General features: G+C 38.6%; 2 protein-coding genes across 2 annotated transcripts; one reads left to right on the forward strand and one right to left on the reverse strand.

The window, feature by feature from the left end:
* LOC130907404 (apolipoprotein B-100-like) lies at positions 1–16,648 on the forward strand. The gene is made up of 26 exons (XM_057822430.1): positions 1–186; positions 315–359; positions 720–832; positions 921–1,066; positions 2,833–2,989; positions 3,672–3,824; positions 4,998–5,122; positions 5,203–5,288; positions 5,380–5,830; positions 5,915–6,032; positions 6,350–6,496; positions 6,576–6,787; positions 6,865–7,084; positions 7,189–7,362; positions 7,446–7,649; positions 7,732–7,899; positions 8,005–8,210; positions 8,307–8,474; positions 8,576–8,697; positions 8,811–9,012; positions 9,130–9,314; positions 9,421–9,596; positions 10,232–10,347; positions 10,462–10,763; positions 10,854–15,250; positions 15,352–16,648. The coding sequence occupies exons 1-26, from the start codon at positions 132–134 to the stop codon at positions 16,447–16,449; spliced, it is 9,546 nt and encodes a 3,181-aa protein (XP_057678413.1). The 5' UTR covers positions 1–131; the 3' UTR covers positions 16,450–16,648.
* Positions 16,649–20,600: 3,952 nt separating this feature from the next.
* LOC130907407 (ras-like GTP-binding protein RHO) lies at positions 20,601–24,028 on the reverse strand. Its single transcript, XM_057822437.1, has one exon. The coding sequence runs from the start codon at positions 23,925–23,927 to the stop codon at positions 23,316–23,318; it is 612 nt and encodes a 203-aa protein (XP_057678420.1). The 5' UTR covers positions 23,928–24,028; the 3' UTR covers positions 20,601–23,315.
* Between the last annotated feature and the right edge of the window lie 792 nt (positions 24,029–24,820).

Below are 24,820 nucleotides of genomic sequence, written 5' to 3' on the forward strand. Positions count from 1 at the left end.
ACATTTGCAAGTTAATCACGTCCAGTATGACAGCAGACCTATAAAAGCTTTCAATTCAAAGCAAATGAGTTAGTCTTCACTGAAGGAGGAGGACTCGATTGATCGCAAGGCCTCCAGGTGCTAAGCCCAACATGGGTCGTACCAGGATCTGCCTTTTGCTGCTGCTAAGCACGTACACCCTAGCACGTAAGTACTATTCGGTTTTAACACATTTTAATTTAAGGATAAGAGAATACTATATTTTAAGAAAACAGACTTGATATTCCTAATAGATTGCAGAACTAAATGTTTTCCTTTTTTGCTATTGTTTCCAGAGCAAGATACAGGAAGTGTGGATGAACAATATCCAACATGCTTTGGTAAGTTTGACCCTTATTAAAAAAGAAAAAAAAAAAAATGCTTTTTAGGAATGGGAGTTATATTTTTGATGATGACACATCGGCACTTGCAAACCAAAACTAGCGCAAAGTGTTATTTGACTGATACAGATAAGTGTATTGATTGGGGGGAATGACTCTTGCTAAGATTGCAATGTTCAGAGGCAAAAAACTACATTGTATTAAGAGGTATTTCTAATATTTCCAAAGTACCACACTAACTTCTACACTATTATTTTTAAAGCAGAATTTTTAGTGCATGTCTTGTATTGAGTCCCATGTCTTGCTGTGATTTAATGCATACACTAATGCTAGACTAACTTTATGTTTGAAACACCTCAGTGGCGAAAACATTTAGGAACTTCAGACGCTTCGTGTATGACTATGAAGCTGAGAGCTTCAATGGTGTTCCCGGAGCCACGGACAACAAGAGCGGCCCCAAAATCTCTTGTCAAGTGCGTCTCACAATAGAACTCTGTCTTGACTCCTGACTGTAGTTTTAAAGTACAATTAAAGTTAAACAGTGGTTCATCTCTTGCGCAGGTTGAGCTGGAAGTGCCTCAAACATGCAGCTTTGTCGTGCGCACCACAGAATGCTCCCTGAGCGAGATTTTTGCTGTGGATGATAACGGCAAAGCACTGTATCGCCCTGCGGCTGGAGCTCAGGCCTTTAAAGCTGCAATGGCCAAGTAAGTTTACCTGCCCAATTATAAAGTTGAATTTTGCATTTACTGACAGATTAAATTCTCTTCAACGAGTTGAAAGTAGTTCGAAAATCAACAGAGTAGCCAAAAAATGTACTCAAGTAAGAGTAGCGTTACTTCAAAATAAAATACTCAAGTAAAAGTAAAAAGTAGTGATCCAAAGAATGTACTCAAGTACAAGTAAAAAAGTATTTGTTATAACGAATACTCAAGTAACGAGTAACATTGTGAGTGAATGCTTACAATGTTTGATTTTTTAAAAGCAATGTTCTCTTTTGAACTATATGAACTGTTATTATTATACTTTAAAGAAGAATAAGACTATAACCGATTACATAACCAGATTAAGCCAAATGAATACAAAAAATAAAAAATCATTGACTTACAGCGAGAGAGAGGGAGAAAAAAAATACTAAAATGAAGCCTCAGTCGTCAAAAGAGTGTGATTGTCCTTTAATGGAGAAAACATATATCCTAATATGAAACTAAAAGGATCATATTGTTAATCTTCCATGGTCAATCGGTGCCAAATAAAAACTGGGAGGGGTTAAAATCTGTGCTTTCGAATCATGTTGATGGCAGCTCTCTATGTCAAATATACTGAACTTATTTTTTTACAGTGCTTTAAGGACGCTTTGTGATTGAACAGGCCAACATGCTCATATAATGGCAAGCTTGTGTCTGATTGATATAATGGAGTCATGTGATTATTGTTGCGGCGTCTCATTGGTGAAAGTGGTAGCGCCACTGTTGGCGTCAAAAAAACAAAAAACGGAAAATCCAATATGTAGAATAAAGAGGAAAAATGTAACGACTAGTGTAGCCCAAAGTAGCGGAGTACGAGTAGCGTTTCTTATTCACAAATCTACTCATGTAAAAGTAAAGAGTATGGCTTAGTAGAACTACTCTTAAAAGTATATTTTTCTCAAAAAGTTACTCAAGTAAATGTAACGGAGTAAATGTAACACGTGACTACCCACCTCTGCAAATACCCCCTGTTTATCTAGATTTTGTCATACTTTTGTTGGTTTTCAATGTAAAATATACTGTATGCCTTTTAAAATTCAGTTATAATTATATAATTATAATACTCTTTTATTGTTATTTACTTATCAAATAAAATAAATGTAATTCATATGATAATAGTTTCATTACTTATTATATTTTATTAATATAAATGTATTATGTACCGTATATACATATATAATGTATTACACATACATAAGCAGATATTTATAGGCTATATTGTTTATCAATATGAATTTTGTATTATCATTATAAATTATTATTTAATTTTGGGTCTGTGAAGTCTTTTGGGATCTTTTTGAGGCTTCACGTCCATCAACTTGCCTTTTAAAACAAGCCACTATTTGTCCAACCAACAGATGAAATCACATCACACTTTATTATAAATGATCTATTTCAAGACTTTTCTGACAAATTCTAAAGCAACTTTGAATTTTAATGTCAGCTACGTTATGAGAACTGACTTCTGGTTGATTTAAAATCAAGAGTTTATGGTCAAAGTAGCAGAGCATTCCCCATCAGGACACCTTGGCATTGTACAAACTAGCCCAAAAAGAGAGAAACTCACGAAAAATAAGAAGCGTTTTTTGTCATTTGTTAAAACAAATTTTTATCATTACGCTTTTATGGCATGTCTATGAACCTACATAATGTCTGACAAGTCATGTGTATTGAACAAGAAAGGTAGAATCAGGTCGTAAGTGATAATCCATCCATGTTATCAGGAACCCATTGAAGGTCAAAGTTGAGCTACACTCCAATGTGGAACTCTACCCTGAGGAAGATGAACCAGTAAACATCTTGAACATCAAAAGGGGAATTGTGACTTCCCTTTTTGTCCCCATCTTGAAAGAAGAGACGAAGAACACGCAGACAGAGACTGTATGTGGTTTATTTGTCTTTTTTCCTTTATAATCAACCTAGAAACTGCTTGTTTCTGTTTACAGCGAAGAGCCACGTAATAATAAACACATTGCAAAATGACCAGATAATCTGGAACAGTCATAGGTGATAAATGTACACGGGTCACTTCGTGTTCCCACATCACCAAGCAGGTCAAAGTCCTAGATAGCTTTATCTCTACAATGGCATCACCTGCTCATATAATGGGCTTTAATCTAGCATATTGATTTGACAATCTGATTGAAGTAGATTGCAGGTAAACATAGAACATTTTTACCCTTCTAACTCTTAGAACTATGGATTTGATTCCATCACATTATCTATGTAGTGTATGTATTGTTTAAGACTCCAACAGACAACAAAATTCGATCACTAACTAGGTTGAGCAGCAATTTAAGTCAAGAGATAGACAAAATGAATTTGAGCTTTCTGGACTCAATGTGGATCTTCCTGTTTTTTAGCATATCATTGTATCATAATCATGTATCATAATTTGCTTTTTGTCATTTTTAGATTTAGACTTGACCTGTTTTTCTAGTTAAACATGATCTGTATTTAATAGAAAGCAGACAATGAACAAAAAGAAAAAAGATGTCTACCATAATGCTGTGTAGCTGATGGATTCCAGTCTCATCAATATGAATGACTTTTATATTTCCAGACCACCGTTTATGGCTTTTGCCCCACTGACTTCACAGTCAATGCCAGAACTGACATTGCCACCGATGTAACAATCAGCAGGGATCTTTCCAAATGTGACAGCTTCAATGCTCACAAACAGGCCACCAGTCCCCTGGCTCTCATTTCAGGAATGGTAAATGCCGCATGATTTTGTAACTGGGTTAATGCAGTGCTTCTCAATTATTCTCTGTCACGCCCCCCTAAAGGAAGACGTTTCGCGCCCCCCTCAACTTTCTGCCGGCACTATAAATAGTATAATTTGTCTATAAAATTATTATTATTATTATAAGTACACATCTCCACAACATTGTGTCCTTTTTAGTATTAAAGGAAAAACAGTAATATAGATCAAATTACAATAAAGTATAATTTAATTAACATTGTTTTGCTTGTAACAGAAAACACAAAGCGTATCAATTTGCATGAATTAAAAAGAAAAAAAAAACAAACCTCACTTCCAAACTAAAAATACAGTCAACATACAGTTTTTGACCATTTAATGCTGAAAAATAAAATTTAATAAAATCAATAAGTAATGAGAAATTCAAATTTATTAGCAATATTAACTCATGAGGTCAACATGCCAAATAATTTGACCGAAAAAACAAAATTAATAGAACAAAAACAACAGTTTCATTGGACAGAGGGACAGTTTTTATTTTTGCTGCAGACAGTATCAGCTCCTTTTTTATTATATGGGATTATTTTGCACTGAGCAACCTGGTATGTCACCTTATATGATGCTAACAGTGCTTGCTGGTGTACTGATGTAACACTGACAAAGCGGGACGGTTGTTGGCAATATTCGGCACGCTTTCACACACATAAAAAAAAAAAAAAATCAAGCGGCTTATAAATGTGATTGGGGTTTAATGTCTTTAAGTGACATCTTAATTGATTTGGCTTCCCACTGTCCACTGCAAGCATTTTTAGGCACAGTAAACAGACTGGTCTTTCCTCATCTCCCACTATATTAAAAGTCGAAGGCAAAAGCCAAACACTACATGTACTTCGTTAAATTTCCTCGTCTTAGCTCGTCAAATAGCCAATGCTCGTTATTGTGTGCTCTTGTTTGATGCAAAAATACTGCGATCACTCTGAAAAAGAGAGCGCTACTGCCACCCACTGAGTGGATGAGCAATTACACTTTATTCAAGTACGGCAAAAAGTATGTTCCTTGAGGTCACATGCGCCACCCCCAGCATCGCTCTGCGCCCCACTATTTGACAAGTACTGGTTTTATGAAACATATTGTACTGTATGCAGAACTGTACCTTAATATTTAATAATGGGTTTGCACTTTTAGAACTATCCTTTGTCCAAGATGATCAGCAGCCACCAGACATGCAATTACAAGTTTGATGACCAGAAGAAGCAGATGACCAGTGGAACCTGCACAGAGAAGCATATCTTCCTGCCACTCTCCTACAAGTAATTGAAGATAATAATCATGTTAAATATGTGTGCGTGAACATATATATACTCACCTGCTGTAACAATGTCTTGTATAGGAACGAATACGGAATTTCCACTCTGGTAAAGCAGACTGTTACACTCAGGGAGACTTCCAGGATTAATGACAGAACTTTTAATTATCGTGAGTGTTTTTTGTTCTTAAAATGTGCTTGAATCGCTCCAATATTAAATTGTATGCATTATAAATGGCTTGTGGGGGGGTTTCTGAACAGATGAGGGTCTCGTCCGTTTCTTGGCAATGGAACCTGTTGATGACAAGTCCCCTGTGCAAACTAAAGATGTCGCCATCAACACAATGCAGCAGCTGAACACCTTGACCCAGACGAAAAATGGCAAGCAGCGTGGCTCCCTCTTCCACAAACTGGTGTCTGAGTTGCGTGGCATGAAGGCTGATGTTCTGCGCTCGGCTGTGTCTGAGATGATGGATATATCCAACTCACTGACCATTCAAGCTTTGGTCCAATGCGGTACTCCAGAGTGCACCAGTGCCATGCTGAAGGTTTTCAGGACCTTCAACAAATTTGATCAAGAAGTCGATGCGGCAGTTTATGCCCTGGCACTGCTGCCTAACCCTTCACGCCTCTTGGTTAAGGATATACTGGCCATGGCTCAGAACAGAAAGAGCAAGCCTATCATGTATGCTTTGAGTAATGCAGTCAGGAGGTAAGAATTCATCAGTAAGGATCTTAATTAGGCAGCAGAAGTGTGTGATCTTTCAGGTTAATAATGTAACACTTTTGTCATCAGGCTGGACGAGGCTGAGGGTAGAATTACTCCAGAGATCACGGCTGTTTCTGAATTTATGGCTTCCCTTTTGGGCCCGGATTGTTCTGGGGACAAAGATCAGACCTTCCTAACTTTGAGGGTGGGTAATCAGTTATAAACACTCAAACTTGCACATGCACAAATGGATCCTAAAATTGTAACTGGGTGGTTAACAAGCAATTATTTTTCTAGATACCAGGATATACACAAAAATCATAATAATTAATCAAGCTACGCCTCTGATTCAATTACCAACCAGAAGTTGGGCTAATTTCTACTAAATTTGAAATCTTTAATCCTATAGAATCTATATTGACTGAGGTTTTCGTGTAACAACAAGGGAGGAACCAACGGTAGATTTCATTCTTTTTTGCACACTTTTATCATAACATTTATTATCACTTTTATGGAATCCAGGTCTTAGGTAACATTGGCGACGTGATGGAAGTTGCTGACCCCACTATTAAGAACACCCTGTTGAAATGCATGAGACAGCCTGCAACCACACTCTCTGTTCAGCTTGCTGCCATCCAGGCATTTAGACGTATGTCTTTGACGGATGAGGTAACTAGAGAATACTCAACAGACACGTTTGTAAAATCCTTTCAACAAATGTACTGATAAAATGAAATTTTCTACGCAGGTTCGGTCCAACCTCCAAAGGGTCAGCCAGTATCCAAAGGGTGCTGTGCAGAAACGCCTTGCAGCCTACCTGATTCTAATGAGAAATCCTCAAAATAGTGACATTGAGATGGTGAAGAAAATCCTGAAAATGGAGCAGAATGAGCAGGTCAAATCTTTTGTTACCTCCCATGTCTACAACATCATTTCCTCCACTGATCCTGAGACCCAGAAGTAAGTACTATTAATTTCAGCTGAAATAAACATACGTCAAAATTGCTTGTTATTATTGTCGTTATTTTTTGTTTTAGACTTGGCAGAAGGATAATGGATGCACTGCAGGACATTGATGTCGGAACACACAATGACTACACATCAAAATCTCGCAACTACAAGCTTGGCATGACCCTTGAAAACATGCATGCCAACATTAAGGGCAATGTCATCTTTGACCCAAGCAACCAGCTTCCCAGAGAAGTCATGTTAGAATCTACACTGAACATCTTTGGGTACAATTTGGATATGTGGGAGGTATGTAAGAAGTGTTATAACCGACAAATGTTGCCAGAGTTATTAACGTCAAAGCATTTACCTTAGTCATCGATATTTCTGAATCTTGTTTTTGCTGCTAATAGCTTGGAATCGAAGGAAAGGGCTCAGAGCCCTCCATTGAAGCCTTGTTTGGAAAGAACGGGTTCTTCCCAGACACACTGTCCAAGGCTCTGTACTGGGCAGAGAATAAGATGCCAGTCAAGATGATGGAAGTTCTGGAGAAGTGGGTTGCCCCATTGAAGTCAGAAGGACAGAAGGTACTTTGGGATGATGCCTTTCCCTTTTCAGTATGTGTTATTTTCACCAATTAAAAGAACCCAAACAAATACGTTTTCCAAAGGTTCCTGAAGACCTTATGAAAGAAATAGCTCGCAATTTCAACAAGCTGGTCAAAGATCTACAGAATCTAGACTCTCCAGAGGCCACAGCCTACCTGAAGATTTTGGGAACAGAGCTTGGCTTCATCAAGGCTGCTGATCTGAAATTTATTGCCGATTATGCTAAAATGTATGCAGAGATCTTCCTCAAGGTCCTTCCTACGGAGGTATTAAATACTTCAGATTTTCCCCATTTTTCCCCAAGGCACAACATGAAAATAACAATACTTTTTGAATTTATTTTAATAGGTTGTTTCTAAACTGATATCCGGCACAGACAATGAGCTCTTTATCCACTACATGTTCATGGACAACAATTTTTTCCTTCCAACCGCATCTGGTTTGCCTTTGACCTTTTCTCTCTCTGGCACCTTTACTCCCGGAGCCAAGGGAGGACTTCGCATTTCTCCAAACATGGTGTGTTTTGTTACATCTATTCTCAACAATGGCAAATTATGAGTCAATCTCATAAATTGTATCACATGCCTGTATTCATTCAATCTGCTTTTTCCATTAAAACAGAATGAACTGGTGTTCATGCCGTCGGTTGGCATTGAGTTTGTGACAAAGATGGGTGTCCATGTCCCTGAATTTGTTGTCTCTGGTGTTGAGATGCATACCAGCTTGTACCATGAGAGTGCAGTCAAAGCTAAGCTAACTATTGAGTCAAACGAGGTCAAACTCTCTATCCCAGCTGCCCAGGGCCCTGCTAAGCTTATAAGGATCAGGTAAAAAAAAAAAAAAAAAAAAAAAACGTAAATTGACTACTTTTCTTCCGTCAAATATGCCATTTATATTTCTGCTATCTGTTTTTCAAACTGTAGCAATACAGTGATGATTGTGGCCGATGGCAAAGCTAGCATTATCCCACACAATATGGGTGATGCAAATTGCGATTCCATCTTTGGATTCAAGTATTGCACTAAAAAACTTCAAGTTGATTTACGCGGGAAGAGTGATGTGCCTTACTTCCCTCTGACCGGACAGAGAATGTAGGTTTGATTACTTATATTTTTTGACAAAAGTTTTTTTTTTTTTTTTTTTTAAACATTTGTCAACAAAACAAGTCAAATTTTTGTACACTTCTCCTTAGGTTTGAAATTGACATCGAGCCTAAGGTCTCATACACAGCCACTTTTACATACGCACTCCTGAGTGAAGGAAAGGACGATCCCCACAAGGTCGATTCACTGAAGATGACTCTGAAAGCTGATGGTATTAGCATCTCATTTAGATAGACAATATCAACCAAATTCTTGTTTTCTGAGAATATATACCACTTCTCACGGTATCACATATGAGGTTATTTTCTTGTTCAATTTCCGCAGGAGATCAGAATGCTGAAGCTACTGCAACCATGAAATACAATAGGAACAGGAATGTCTTCACCAGCCAAATCCAGATACCCGACTTTGATGTCGAAGCTGGAATCAAGGTTGGCCTGACTGACAGCAGCACCAAAGACAAAGCCATAACGCTTGAACTTTCCAACAAGAATGTGCCACAGCTCACCCTGACTGGTCGCAGCCGGTAAGTGATGCAGATAAAAAAAACTCAGAACCTTATCAAGGCTTAAGGCACAAATGTATGTATATATCATTTTTTTGATACAGGCCCTAATCTTATATTTGAACATATATTTTCTAGGTTTCATGACTTAACTGACAGCATGTTGCAGATTCAGTTAGTGGTTCCCTCCCTAAAGACAGATTGGGCAATGTCTGCTACCACGTCTAGCAGTCGCCACAAAGGCCAACATGTGGTTCTTGAGGTCAAAAGCGATATGAAACTCCCAGAGACCTCCTCTATTCAGTCAGTCACATGCATACTTGGTATGTCTTAAATCAAAAACACACATCACAAACACACAACCAACATTGTTTGGAATGGTTGTTCACTCCAGAGGCTAAAAGACACAATATTTTGTACTCCTTTCAGACAGTTATGGTACTGAGGTCAAGCTGATGTCAAACGTGAATGCAGAGACCAAACTCATGGTTCTTTATAGTGATGCCCTCCTTGCCTGGATCAGGCAGTTTTCTGAAGATGCCATGGACCACCAGGTTGTCAACACTGACATGAAACTGCGTCACATTGTCAACAAAGCACTTGAGGTATATTCACCGGTAACACTTTATAATAACTATCCGTTTTACTAGTTAATAGAGCATTGGTAAACTGCTGATAAATGATATATTGTTGATTTGTGAAGTATTTGTTAACAGTCTGTTAAGAATTTACAGGGTGTTCCAATATGGTTGACCCCATTCTAAATGCCCATGCTAGTTGATGGATCTTAATAAAACTATATACACTTATGTTGAAGGTCATAAGTTTTATTGGTTAAATATACAAAGAAAAGTACAAATATTTGTTGGTTCTATGGCTGATTTTCATAAATGTGCAACATGAGCGCTGCCTGCAAAATGCCTTATCAAAATGCCTTTTCTTTTGAAGTGAATGGCATTTCTTAACCTGAAAAGATAGAAATGCCAAACGTTACACACAAAAACTTGAAACGTTTCTACGCAAACTGTGTTTCAGGTTAAGAACACCCTGTAAATGCTTAACAAACTGTTAACAAATACTTCACAAATCAACAATAAATCAGTTATCAATCAGTTTACTAATGATCTATTAACTATAAAACAGATAGTTATTATAAAGTGTTACCAATTCACCTTTTGAGAGACTTTGGCATAATCCGTGTTCAAACGTATAAAAACATATGTCTTTGGTTTCTCATTAGGCCAGCAACATCTGGATGAACAAGATCTCTACTGAACTTCCTTACGTGGAGACTCTGAAGAACAATATTGCAAACGTGGAAATGCCCTCAATGCCTGAGAATCTATTCATGAACATGTAAGACCTGCACTCTTTTTCTAATGACCGGAATTTGATTAATAATGTTACCATTCAAAAGTTTTCTCATCAACCTCATTAAATTTGTGTTTTCTGTTTTCATCTAATAACCAGGGAAAGCAAATTCCGATACAACTTTGGTAACGACCATAAGATCATCATTCTCCCTGATCCTAAAGAATGGTTCACATCTCCTGCCATCAGCAACGTGCCGATATCTAGCATCCCAGCCAACCGAGTGATCTACCTCCTCGTTTTAGGAATGATGGAAATGTCTGCCAAGGTGGACAGCAACTATTACAATTGGGAGACAACTGTGTCAGCAGGCAATAATACTGTGGACTCTCCAAACTATTTGGCCAAGTTTAAATCTCAGGCTACGAGTCCAATTAAAATTCTTTCCTACACGACTGAAGGTAATTTGATTTATTCTTTAATATGTTATTGAAAATCAAATTTAAAATGTGGTCACATGGTGATTAAAATGTCAATTTTTGTGTTTAAAGGAGCTGCTGCAATTGGTGAAACAGATGACAAAACACTGAAGTTCACCCTGACTGGCTCCCTAGAGCACCAGTTTGTGAGTACAAGGGTTAATGTGGAAGAGACTATTGCTGTCTCAAATGATATAACGTCACAGGGAAAATACAATGTCCATGTGTCTGCCCCATTGGGCTTGCGGACCTCTCTGGATATTACCAAGCACTTCACTCTTGATTCAGCCAAGCTATTGGGAGATATCAATGGTGATGGAAGTGCTGCTTTTGGATCTTTAACTGCCAGCAGCACTTATCTCAACACCTTCTCAGCTGATCGTGTTAAGAAGGAACTCAGATTGGAGAGCACATTGAGAGCTAACTCTGAAATCATGAAGGCTACGAATAAGATCAAGACTGTGTATGCAAATGACAATCTTATGATCGAATCTAACACTAACATAAACAGTGAGCCTATTAAGCACTCAACAAAAATGAACCTCAACTTTAAGGATGCCAAGCTTAGCATTCTCTCAAACTCTGTGACCAAAGCTGGTCAGAGAACACTTCAAAACCAAATTGAGTTCTCAGCCTCTGAAGATCAAGCTAGCCTCCGTATAGGGAATACAGCTGAAGATACTGTGAACCGTGCCTACTCTTTGCTGACTGGTTCCATGAATCCCTCTGGTTTGGAGCTCAATTCTGATGCCTCTATTAACATCTTTTCAAGCCTTGCCTCTCACAAGGCAACCTTGGCTTTGAACGCCATTGGCTTGACCACCAGCTGCACGACAACTGCTCAGCACAATCGAATGACCTTTGAGAATATTTTCCACAGTGGACTTGATGCCAATGGTGCCACCATGTCCCTCACCACAAAGGGAGGCATTCAAGAGAACAAAGTTGACTTTAATGTTGAGGGAAAGATTGCAAACTCTGAAGTCTACCTTAACGGCGTTTTTAACGGTGACATTTTGGCCATCAACACAAGAAACACAATGAATTTCAGACTAAGCGAAGATGGCCTGATCTTATCCAACAACATTGTTGGATCTTTCAACGAAATGAGGACCGAAAATTCAAATTCCCTTTCCCTTACATCAAGATCCTTAACACTCCATACCAAGACTGACAATTTCCTTAACCCGAAAAATTCTTATATGCATGACATCACAGTTACCATGGAGCATTTTAAAGCCTCAGTCATGGTCAAAAATAATCTAAAGGTCATGGAGATAAACTTCAACAATGACGCTCAATTCAAGGCACAGCCCTACATCATGGAGCTGACAGGAACACTAAAGGGAGACTTGTCAGGAGATGAGCTCAAACACACTTATGAAGTCAAGATGATGGACATGATCCTTTCTACAAAGTGCAACACCATCGGTAAAATCCTGGGATCTCAGATTACACACACCACAGATATGGAGGTTGCTGGTCTAACTATGAAATTCAACAATATTGCTGATTACAAATCAAAATCTCTTCGTTTTGACAGCAATATAAATGCTGCTGCCGAACCTTTCTCCCTTAACATTGATGCCTTGTTTAACGCAAATGGTGGACTGTCTTTGTATGGACAGCAGGGTGGACAACTATACAGCAAATTCCTCCTGAAAGCTGAACCTTTGCTTTTCACACATTCATTTGAGTCCAGAGCCTCTACCACTCATGAAATTGAAGGCATACCCACCATCAAGACCATTGTGGACAACAAACTCAGCAGCTCAATGAGTCTCCAAGAGCAAAGTGTCCGATTTAAGGTTAAATCGAAGGTAAATGACCACACTTTTGATCAAGAATTGGAGGCCTACAACAACGCAGAAAGAATGGCTATTGAAATGAAAGGAGCAGTCACCACAAGCCTCTTTACTGAAGCCGGACAAGACTATAGTGTGTCTGGATTTGTCAAATACGACAAGAACACTGACAGCCATTTCATCCAGATACCTTTCACCGAGCACATTCCTGCATTCATTGAAGAGGTAAAAGAGACAGTAATGAGGCTGAGCGACCACACAATTGAATTCCTGAAAGACATCAACACCCAGTATGAGATCAGTAACAAGATTCAGAATAAAGTATCTGAGCTGAAGAAGGTCATTGACGATTTTGATTTAAACGTCTTTGTTGAAGACCTACGAAAATATGTGATTTCCATTGAAAATGTCTTGGCCAATCTGACAGCTAAATTGCCAACAGAACAAATAATCAATGTGCTACAATCAATCAAAGATACCATTATGGCTTGGATCCAGAACCTTAACATCTCTAATAAGTTTGATGCAATTTATGGAAAAATAGAGGAAATTCTGTCCAATTATGAGGTTGAGAAGGTGATCGGAGCAGTGATGGATGGGGTTGTCAAAATTATGAAGCAGTATCACGTACGGGAAAGGATTAGGTCCATATTTGACCTGATTAGGTCAATTGACATCAAGCCTATGATCAAAAAGGTAATGGCACCTGTTGAGGAGCTTGTGAATGTGCTGCACTCCTTTGATTTCAAACAGCTGATTGATGACATGAGAGTTTACGTCATGGGAATGGTACAGAAGATACAGTCCTTTGATTACAACACATTCACAATGGAGGTGAAAGAAAAAGTGAGAGAGATGAGCAAGATTCCCTGTTTTGGAAAACTTTACGGAGAATTTAAAATCAACTCACCACATTACAAACTCAGGACTACTGCAGATCTGGAGAACACCACAGCTACATCAGTCACACCAGAGTTCAAACTGAACTTTAATTCTCAGGCCACATCTACTTTGAAGGCCCTCCAATTCACCGTCGATGCCAGTACACATTTGGCTGTACCCAAAATGAACAGCCTGACAATTTATGAGTATATCAAGATTGATCAGTCATCTTTTAAACTCAACCACAACGGAACTGTGACTCTCTATGGCCTCACAGGTCAAGGTTCTGCTGACACTACTGCAAAAATCGCCACCGAGTTGTATTCTGCAGATCTTGTCAATAATGCATTCTTAGCCATGGAAGATGGCCTCTCTGTGAGTGTAAATTCAAACTACAAACATGACCTCAACATGCCACTGTTTAACATCTTCACTCAAGTGTCATCAACTCAAAAGACTAATCTTGCAGTGGAAGCAGGATCTGCCAATCTAAAAATGAACACAGTGGCGAATGCAAAATATGCAGTTCAAGATTTCTCAGATGAGGCAACTCACAACAGTGACCTAGACTTAGTACTGGATCTACACACAGCCAAAGTGACTTTCATTGGTGCAACAGGTTGCAAAGGTTTTAAAACCAATCAGAATGTGGTTGCAGATATCTGCGTATTCCGCCATGCAATTATTGACGCAAAAGTTGAAACAGAAACACCAGTGATGAAAGGCAGTGTTTTAGATATAAAGTTCCAGGCTAAAGCTGAAGATATGCAAATTGATCTTACTGCATCCCATAATGCTCGACTGATTGAGGGAACTCTTTCAAGCTCTGCCCTTGCCTTGATCAAACCTACCGAGCTCATGTTTGACACCAAAAATAAGGGAAATTCCAAGCTTTTCCTCCCATTCGAAATGTCTGGTAAAATGGAGTTTGAGAATGACATATTTCTTACACTGAACTCTGAAGTACAACAGGCTAGCTGGTCTGGAATGGCCAGAGTCAACCAACAAAAATATTCCCATTACTTCAAAATGGATAATGGTGATACAGAAATTAACATAATTTCTCAGATAAACGGAGAGGCAAATCTTGACTTTCTGAAGCAACCCCTCACTATTCCTGAAATGACAGTCCCATATTATGGATTGAGGACACCCAAAGTGGAGGGTTTCTCACTTTGGGAAGATGCTGCCTTGAATGATCTCTTCTCTACAACTCAGCAGACCTTTGACATGAGCTCCAAGATGAAATACATGAAGAATCCAGAGATGTTCACCATCCGTCTAAGTACAGATGCACTCGTTAGTGGCTTGAACACCAACATTAAGATTCCAATTATGGGTGATCTGACCTATGAGTTCTCCATGAAAGCACCAATGATTACTCTCAAAAGTGATGCCAGCATTCTCAACCAGGACAGCTTCATCATCAAACTCGATACATCCTCATCTTCAGAATGTGAGTTTCTAACAGGGAAATTTCAAGGAAACACTAATGTTAACATAGCCGGTGGATTCAAAATGGCCTCTGACCTAGCTTTAAAACATAAAATGTTGGAAGGAAACCATGGCAGCAACATCATCTTGGATTATGAAAATTTCGACGCCTCCATCATCAATTCAGTAAAGGTTCATCTGCCTTCTGAGACTATGGAAATCCACCAAGACATTACTCCAAACAATTTTGTTTTCTCTCTGTCCACTCCATCTGCTGGTCACATTGCAGTTCAGATGCTGACCAAGCGCCCGGCACAAGTGAACGCAAGACTCTATGGTCGTTATCCTGTAAGTACAAACTTTTTTTTTTCATTTCGTTTTACATTTTCATGAAAACTTTCGAGAAAACTATAGAGTTCTAAATTTTATACCAATGTGTTGTTCTGCAGACTGAACCACAAACAGACATCGATATCTTGGCCCTGAAGATGTCTGTGATGAATTCTGAGAAGCTGAATATTCAGACTTCCTGGAACATGGAGATGCCATATGAAGTGATGCTGGAACTGAAGAATAATGTACCCGATGTTGTCCAAACGGTCTCTACTCCCGTTGTCATGACATATGATCAAATCTACAGATATGCAAGAAGCCTTGAGGGGTCACTAGAGGAGACAAGGAACCAGGGTGCGGTTTTGTTGAATAAGGCTATTGAAAATTTTGCAGCAGTTAATCCCTCTGATATTATAACATCTGCCAAAGACCAGACCGTTATTACTGTTAGAAAATACCAAACGAAATTTGAGCTTTTTCTCGATGCTGCAGTTAAATTCTTGAGAGAAACCAAGTTTGCAATCCCAGGTTATGCACAAAGGCTGTCTGGGCTTGAAGTAATTGAGAAATGTAAAACCTTTATTGTTGAAGTATATGAAGAAGCCAACCAGATATTCTCAGAGTTCGTCTCATCTACTTTGAAAGTATACATTGAGTCATTTGAAGCCACTGAATTCACATTTCCTGGTTCCAGTCTTACTGTGAGTGGAAGAGAAATTTTGAAAGACTCGTTCAACAGTCTGGTCAAAGTTTTTGCACAATTTGATGCCGCAGTGCGACAAATAGGAGGTCAGGCAATTGAATATATTGAAAGGGATCTTTCTGCATTACTGAAGAGGCTGCGCCAAATTTTAAGATCCGAAGATGTAAAAAATGTTCCAGCCTTGGTGACCGACTTTTACGAGGATGCTATTAACTCCCGTTCCTTTACTTGGATAGTGAAACAGATTGAGACGGTCCACCACATAATTAGTGAATACCTTAAAACTGTGGCAACAAACCTACAGAACATTCTGGCCGACATCTCCATTGAACAGCTTCAAACAGACATCCAGTCGTCAACTGACTCAATGCTGAAACGGGCTAATGCTTTCCATGACAATGTCATCAAAGTCCTGAAGGAGAAAAGTAAAACTGTTGAAACATTTGTAAGAGTAGGTGACAGACAAATGGAGCTGGATATTCCTTTTCCTTTTGTTCCACAGTTCAACTAACGTCCTTGACCAACTACACCATACTGTTGCGACAGTCTTTGTAACGGAAAGACCATTCTAAGAATGAAAACTGTACACTAAATGTCATGTTTATTTTCCATTTTGTTCATTACACACCCACTGCCTATTGTTCCTCATTTGTATGTTGTATTGTACTATTTAAAACCTGCTTCCTTAATTAAAGACCGTTTTTACTGCACACCCTGTATCATGCTTTTAGCCAGTATCACAGTATGTATAGAAGCAAATATGCTTTTTGTAATTTTTGAAAATTCTTAATTATCTAATGACTCAATATTATATACTTTGATTCAGGAGGGAAAACCAATCAAAACAGCTAAAGTGTGTCATCAGGAAAACAATGAGAAACAATGGGAGAAACTTTCAAACCAGTCCCTCCCATACATCTATGAGTCATTTGTATTGTCAGGTCTAAATATAGCAGAGCAACATATGGGTAAGGCAGTGACACAATTCTCTAATCGCTGAACACATGGGGGGAAAAAACAGTCAGTTTGACAGTTGATAGTGAAATAATCATTTTAAAAATGGTTTAAAAAGAGTTTGTGTAGTTTATTTACAGTAAATGGTCGTGGAAATTAATAAGCAGCTTTAGAGTGAACACACATTGTACCCAGTGGGCATTCTCCCACTGGTTTTACATATATCTGTAATGTTAAATATCAATATTTTCCATTGATTTGATTGACATGCTGTCACCTAAGATTTTATATGCATACCTTCGTTGACAGCCATGGTGGTATACATTGAATCTCATGTACTGTATTTGCCAAACTTCAGTAAATGTATTGCAGAAAAGGCCATTTTGAGATCAAGATCATTCACAAAGCTGGTTATCAGGATCATACAAACACACTATTTTTTGAGTCAAAATTTCTCAAGTTTCCCAATATCGTACAATACCAAACAGCGCAAATAATGTTCAAAGCTAGAAAAAAATTATCACAGTGGGGCAAATAAGTATTTAGTAAACCACCAATTGTGAAAGTTCTCCTACTTGAAAAGATTAGCGAGGCCTGTAATTGTCATTATGGGTAAACCTCAACCATAAGAGACAGAATGTGGGGAAAAAAAACAGAAAATCACATTGTTTGATTTTTAAAGAATTTATTTCCAAATTAGAGTGGAAAATAAGTATTTGGTCAACCTACAAACAAGCAAGATTTCTGGCTGTCAAAGAGGTCTAACTTCTTCTAACGAGGTCTAACGAGGCTCCACTCGTTACCTGTATGGCACCGGTTTTAACTCATTATCGGTATAAAAGACACCTGTGCACAATCTCAGTCAGTCACACTCCAAACTCCACTATGGCTAAGACCAAACAGCTGTCGAAGGACACCAGAGACAAAATTGTAGAACTGCACCAGGCTGGGAAGACTGAATCTGCAATAGGTAAAAACGCTTGGTGTAAAGAAATCAACTGTGGGAGCAATAATTAGAAAATGGAAGACATACAAGACCACTGATAATCTCCCTCGATCTGGGGCTCCATGCAAGATCTCAACCCGTGGCGTCAAAATGATAACAAGAACGGTGAGCAAAAATCCTAGAACCACACGGGGGGACCTAGTGAATGACCTACAGAGAGCTGGGACCATAGTAACAAAGGCTACTATCAGTAACACAATGCGCCGCCAGGGACTCAAATCCTGCACTGCCAGACGTGTCCCCCTGCTGAAGCCAGTATACGTCCAGGCCCGTCTGCGGTTCACTAGAAAGCATTTGGATGATCCAGATGAGGACTGGCTGAATGTGTTATGGTCAGATGAAACCAAAATAGAATTTTTTGGTAGAAATACAGGTTCTTGTGTTTGAAGGAGAAAGAATACTGAATTGCATCCAAAGAACACCATACCCACTGTGAAGCATGGGGGTGCAAACATCATGATTTGGGGCTGTTTTTCTGCAAAGGGACCAGGACGACTGATCTGTGTAAGGGAAAGAATGAATGGGGCCATGTACTGTATCGAGAGATTTTGAGTGAAAATCTCCTTCCATCAGCAAGGGCACTGAAGATGAGACGTGGCTGGATCTTTCAGCATGACAATGATCCCAAACACACAGCCAGGGCCACAAAGGAGTGGCTTCGTAAGAAGCATTTCAAGCTCCTGGAGTGGCCTAGCCAGTCTCCAGATCTCAACCCCACCAAAAATCTGTGGAGGGAGTTGAAAGTCCATGTTGCCCAACGACAGCCCCAAAACATCACTGCTCTAGAGGAGATCTGCATGGAGGAATGGGCCAAAATACAAGCAACAGTGTGTGAAAAGCTTGTGAAGAGTTACAGAAAACGTTTGGCCTCCGTTATTGCCAACAAAGGGTACATAACAAAGTATTGAGATGAACTTTTGGTGTTGATCAAATACTTATTTTCTACCATGATTTGCTAATAAATTCTTTAAAAATCAAACAATGTGATTTTCTGGTTTTTTCCCCACATTCTGTCTCTTATGGTTGAGGTTTACCCATGTTGACAATTACAGGCCTCTCTAATATTTTCAAGTGGGAGAACTTGCACAATTAGTAGTTGACTAAATACTTATTTGTCCCACTGTATATCTGTAATGTTAAATACCAATATTTTCCATTGATTTGATTGACATGCTGTCGCCTTAGATTTTATATGCATACCTACGTTGACAGCCATGGTTAATTGAATCTAATGTACTGTATTTGTCAAACTTCAGTAAATGTATTGCAGAAAAGGCCATTACTGATCATTCACAAAGCTGGTTATCAGGATCATACAAACACACCATTTTTAAAGTCAAAATTGCTCAAGTTTCCCGATATCGTACAATACCGAACAGCACAAATAATGTTCAAAGTTATAAAAAAAATTATTACCTCAGAATATACAGCAGTTGTTTACAATCTATGAAAAAAGTTACAATTTACGGGGATATTGGGACTTCAAAGAACTCAGTTATCGGAGAACAAGGAAAGGTTTTGCTTATCAGTATGTGGGGTGAGACTACTGAAATTTAGAGTGGATTTAAAAGAATGTACAAATATGGGACCATTTAAGAAACTGTCTAAAGGTAATATTTTCAAAAAATACAGTGGGGAGAACAAGTATTTGATACACTGCCAATGGGTTTTCCCATTGGCAGTGTATCAAATACTTGTTCTCCCCACTGTATAAGGATTAGGGAGATGTGGATAACATCTAGGGCAGGGGTGGGCAAACCGGTCCTCGAGGGCCGCAGAGGGTCCTGGTCTTTGTACCAACTGGTTCAGCACAGACAGTTTGACCAATGAGGTTTCAGCGGAAACAAGAAGCACCTGACTGCAATCAACTGATTGTATGAAACCAGATTGGTGAACGGCTGTCCTCATAATGGGTTTGAACAAAAACCCGCACCCACTGCGGCCCTTTGTGGAATAGTTTGCCCACCCCTGATCTAGGGTGTTGTGATAATTGAGACATATTGTGATATGCGATATTCAGGTTTTTTATATATTCATTTATGTTTTCTGGGCTGATTTAAGGACTAGGCCTTTGCGACACTTGCGTATAGGTAACATGTAGGGTTATACTGTATGTTGGGATTGTATAAGTGTTAAATGTATGGACTGGAACTGATATGTCAGAATTAAGGACAAGGGGTGGGAGTAAATAGGTTATTTTTTCTTACTCCTTTTCGAATACTCATGTTAAGTTCTTCTTTTCTTTTGTTTGATTATTGTCACTGATTGGTACTTGTGTACTGAATATTTGAAATAAACATGTTCAATCAATACCATGTTAGTTAGTAATGGCAGTTAGCCATTTGTGCTGGAAAATACTTAGACCATAAAAAAAGTGATGTGATCATTTTCATTATGTTAAATGTAGTTTGAACTGTGCATTTCTCTAATAAACGATGGAATATAGTATACAATATTCCAAATATCAGATGGCTGCTCTTTTGAATTTGTCAGAAAAATATTTGTATTAAAAAAAAAAAATGCGTTTTCATGTTATGGGACATTTCCAGAGAACAATTATCTCAGATTTAATTAACATTTACCATAAATGGTCAGCAAACAACTCTGGACATTGATGAAATACCTTAATCATTATCAATTTTTTTTTTTTTTTCAGATTAGTTTTCATTTGAGGCACATCAAAATAAGACCAAAGAATGACATCACTTGAAACCCATTTTTATTCATTCATCCAGAAAAAGAGCTGCGTGTTTTTAAATACAAAAATAAAATGCTCCCGTTCCCCAATTAAAAACTAGAGAATGCAATGCATTGCATAAATATTTAATGTTCATAAGCATTAAATGGTTTGGTTTGGCACATACTCAGTAATTTTCCTCAGCATAATTGTAGAAAACCAGACCAATCTGAGTGGCAGTCATATGTATAAATTCAAATCCATTGACAACTACAGACACAACAGGGGAGCTAGTGTGGGAATAATCAGGTGGTGCAGCATAATGCATTCCTGCCCTGGAAGTCAGCAAAAAGCCCAGTAACACATGGTAGGTGGGAATGTGACTTTAACATCATTGTCATTTATAAAAGATACTCTCTCCCCAAATTTTTTTTCAATAATGATTGTTACAGTAAAAAAGTGACATTTTCCTCGGTAGTGTAATCAAGGAATACAACAGATATGAAATTCTCTTGTTTAACAGTTTATAGTTCACAAGGTTTGGCCAAAATTATTTCAATTGAGGAAAAAGTAACTGAAAAACATTACAAGCATAATAATGTTTGTCCATAACAAAGAAATACATTCATAGTCATAAATCTGACACTGGTGGATTATCACACAGTAATTGTGCATATATCTCAGTTTAATGAGTTAATTCATCTTAAACTCAATTTTACAGATTTAAAAAATTGCACAATCGGTGCCCAATGTCTCGCTTTGTATTTTCAATGCCAGCATGTGGCTTAGTCCCATGTCAGCTCATGCAATTAGCACATTGAGCTACAGCACACAAATACTGTTCCGTGTTAGCAAAACCGTTGAGTTTAGAAACCTTGTTTCAAATCTAAACCCAAATGTTAACAGTTTCAAGAATTCTGTATTTAGCGTCAACACTTAACTGGTACTCATAACTAGTTGCCTATAACAACTATAATGTGCTTATCACGTACCTAAAAGACAAAAAAAGGAACCCCATTTTTCAAGCACTGCAAAAATTGCACTGAACTGCATCTTGGTACTGAATTCATATTATTGTTACAATTTGGACTAAGAAAATACTGTACATAGACTTCGAAGCTACGCCATGCCATTTTTAACATATTACAGCATTTAATGTTTAATTTTAGTAATCAGGAACTTTATAATTCATCAAGTTCAATACCCATCCCTAATGAACACTGTACAGTACATCATTTTCATACCAAATAAAGTTGTAAAACACTGTGCAATTTCTTCTAACGCTTAAGAAAAAAACAACAATTTCAATCTAAAATAAATAACAAGTGCAAATACAACTGCTTAAGCCCTAACAGTGGTCTTTATGTAGTACGTTCAATTATGAGCAGTCGTAATGCAAACCTTTGAATAGGTAAGGGAATCTGTGTATCCTTTATCTAATAAATTTACAAATAGCAATTAAAAAGTGACTCATTATTTTAAATTTAACACAAAAATACATTTTTTTGATGGTTTTTGGGCTCAGATCAATAATACGAAATCGGAAAAGTGGGCTACATGCGTGAATTTAGTAGGCTGTTAACAAGCATTAGTGCAGATGTGTTCCCAGATAGCAGGGCGGCGTTGAAAAGATGTTGGCTCAATATTCCCCTGTCGATCTTATATCATTGAATCAACGTTAACTTTTGCAGCCTCAATTAATGTTGTTTCAACGTTGAAATCCTTACAAAACCTAAACGTCATTTCGACTATTAATAATATTGGAACAACGCTGAATCAATGTTATGTTTTCGACCAAAACGCCCGCTCATCCATAATTCAATGACTTTTGAATCATATTTCCTGGTCTGTCATAAATCAACTATTTGTCAACATTAGTTCATCAACTATAAAACAATGTTAACCCAACCTTTGCCTGACATACCATAGAACAATGTTGTTTCAACATCACTTGACGTCAAAATTTTTTATGTCAACCATTCTGATGATTTTGATGGAAAATCAACGTTTATTCAGTGTCGGTCTGCTATCTGGGTTGTTAGCCAACACGATCGGCCAACAGAGGCAAGTACACAAGTCATTGTTCAAGAGTCATTCGTTCCTCTATACAATACATCATTTTCCATACTGTATTGTGTCTGGTGGCTGTAGTTGTGGGTTGTAATACACAAAAATATCTCCCCTAAATGCTTGTTACCCAGTTTCCATCTCATGCGACCCTTCCACCATATTGTAGATGTAGGTCAAGTTGCGGGGCATATAGACAAATAATGACGAATAACACATACCAATTTAGAGTTCTCAGTTAACATAGCATATGTTATTTTGTAAAGTTGAAGGAAACCCACACAGCCAGGCGAGAGCCAGGCGAGAGCCAGGATTCGAACCCGCAACTGCAAAACTTTGAGGGTGAATATACTAACCACTGCCTCACACAAGTTTATATATCAGTCTCATTCAGTTTTTCTGGTGGATTAAAAAAAGTCACTCATTTTTTTGGATTTAAAAAAGTATGACCCATAGACTTAATAGCTACATGTAGTCAGTTTTAAAGGCAAAAAGTAGAGTTTCAACTCCGCCACCAATAAAAGCCAGCTCATGACACCCAAAACGTCCCTGCAGCGTGCCTGCGGCCCAAAACAAACGTCTTTGAGTCGTTTTTTTCTCCTTCTTTCAGGCTGGCCAACCCAGGGAGGGGCACTGCCCAAACAGGCCTAGGCGAGTCCCTGGAGCATTCAAGTCACATCAAAACACAACGCATGCCAGAACGTCCCCGTCCAGACTTTTTTTTCTGTAAGGCTGCCCTCGCCGCCGTCTCGAACACTTCCCAGATGCCATCTTTCGTCCTGGCCGAGCACTCCAAATAGTCGTGTGCGCCGATACGCGTGGCCATGGCTCGGCCGTCTTCGGGCCTCACCGGTTCCAGCTTGAGACGGGACAGTTCGTTCCTGACGTTCTCGTCGTTGCGAAGGTCCTTCTTGTTACCCACCAGAATGATCGGCACGTTAGGGCAAAAGTGTTTCACCTCGGGAACCCATTTCTCCGGGATGTTTTCCAGCGAGTCCGGGCTGTCGACGGAGAAGCACATCAAAATGACGTCCGTGTCTGGGTAGGAGAGCGGGCGTAGCCGGTCGTAGTCCTCCTGGCCCGCAGTGTCCCACAAAACCAATTGGACCTGCTTGGTATCCACCTCAATGTCCGCCACGTATGTTTCGAACACAGTCGGGACGTACACTTCTGGGAACTCGTCTTTGCTGAACACGATCAGGAGACACGTTTTCCCGCACGCGCCGTCGCCCACGACCACAAGTTTCTTGCGGGTGTCGCACGCCGTTTGCGTCTCCTTCCCCATGGTGAAAGCCCTCAGACAAGCGGCAAAAAGTCTATGTTTTGTCTCGCGGTTGAAACACCTTTTAGCGCCCGGTGACAACTCAGCGAGATCTCTTTATAAAGCAAAGTGGGGTTTCCTAAATATAGCAATCCAATCGGAAATAGGGAGGGCAACTTTGAGCTTGAGAAGCAACTGGTGATTGGACCTCGCTGGGTTTTCCCCTTTTCTTTTGTGGGAGGGCTCATTTGAATGACTGCATTATAATGTTTTAGTCTAATGAACCACCTTTTAATTGTAGGTCTTCATCACTTAAAAATAATCTATATAAATGGAATGTCGAAGGTCGAGGATCTTACAGCACAGATGCTTTAAAAACAGAATAAACCAAAATAAAGGGGCATGAGGTAGTGATGGGGCGTTCGTGAACGAGCCGTCACAAAGAAAAGGAGTCCCCATGCGGCCACGAACAGTTAGAAGACAATTGTGGTTGATACACAAAACATAATGAATTAAGGATGAGCTGTTTTTTGTTTTGTTTTGCTTTTGTTCACCACTTTGAACAATTCCCAAATATCTCAATTTCAACACCGTCTGACAACATAATCCAATAATTTATTTTTATTTAAAAATATTTTGTATTTATTTTTCATTGAATATAGAATAAATAAAGAAGTAACATGATTTGCAAGACAAACTCACACGTTCTCATCAAGGGTTTTCCAATCAAAGACCTAAAAAAAAAAAAAAAAACTTGTTATGGAATGCCAGTAAATAAGTATAAGTTGGCTCCTTAATCAGAAGATACTACTGTGGTTTTGTTGTTGTCTGATTATGTTTTTATCTATTTAAATATTCATATATGTAATTATTTTGTAGAATTTTCACTTCGGCAATTCATGAATGACAATATTTGT

The sequence above is a fragment of the Corythoichthys intestinalis genome, chromosome 19 (assembly GCF_030265065.1).
Source record: "Corythoichthys intestinalis isolate RoL2023-P3 chromosome 19, ASM3026506v1, whole genome shotgun sequence".
NCBI lineage: Eukaryota > Metazoa > Chordata > Actinopteri > Syngnathiformes > Syngnathidae > Corythoichthys > Corythoichthys intestinalis.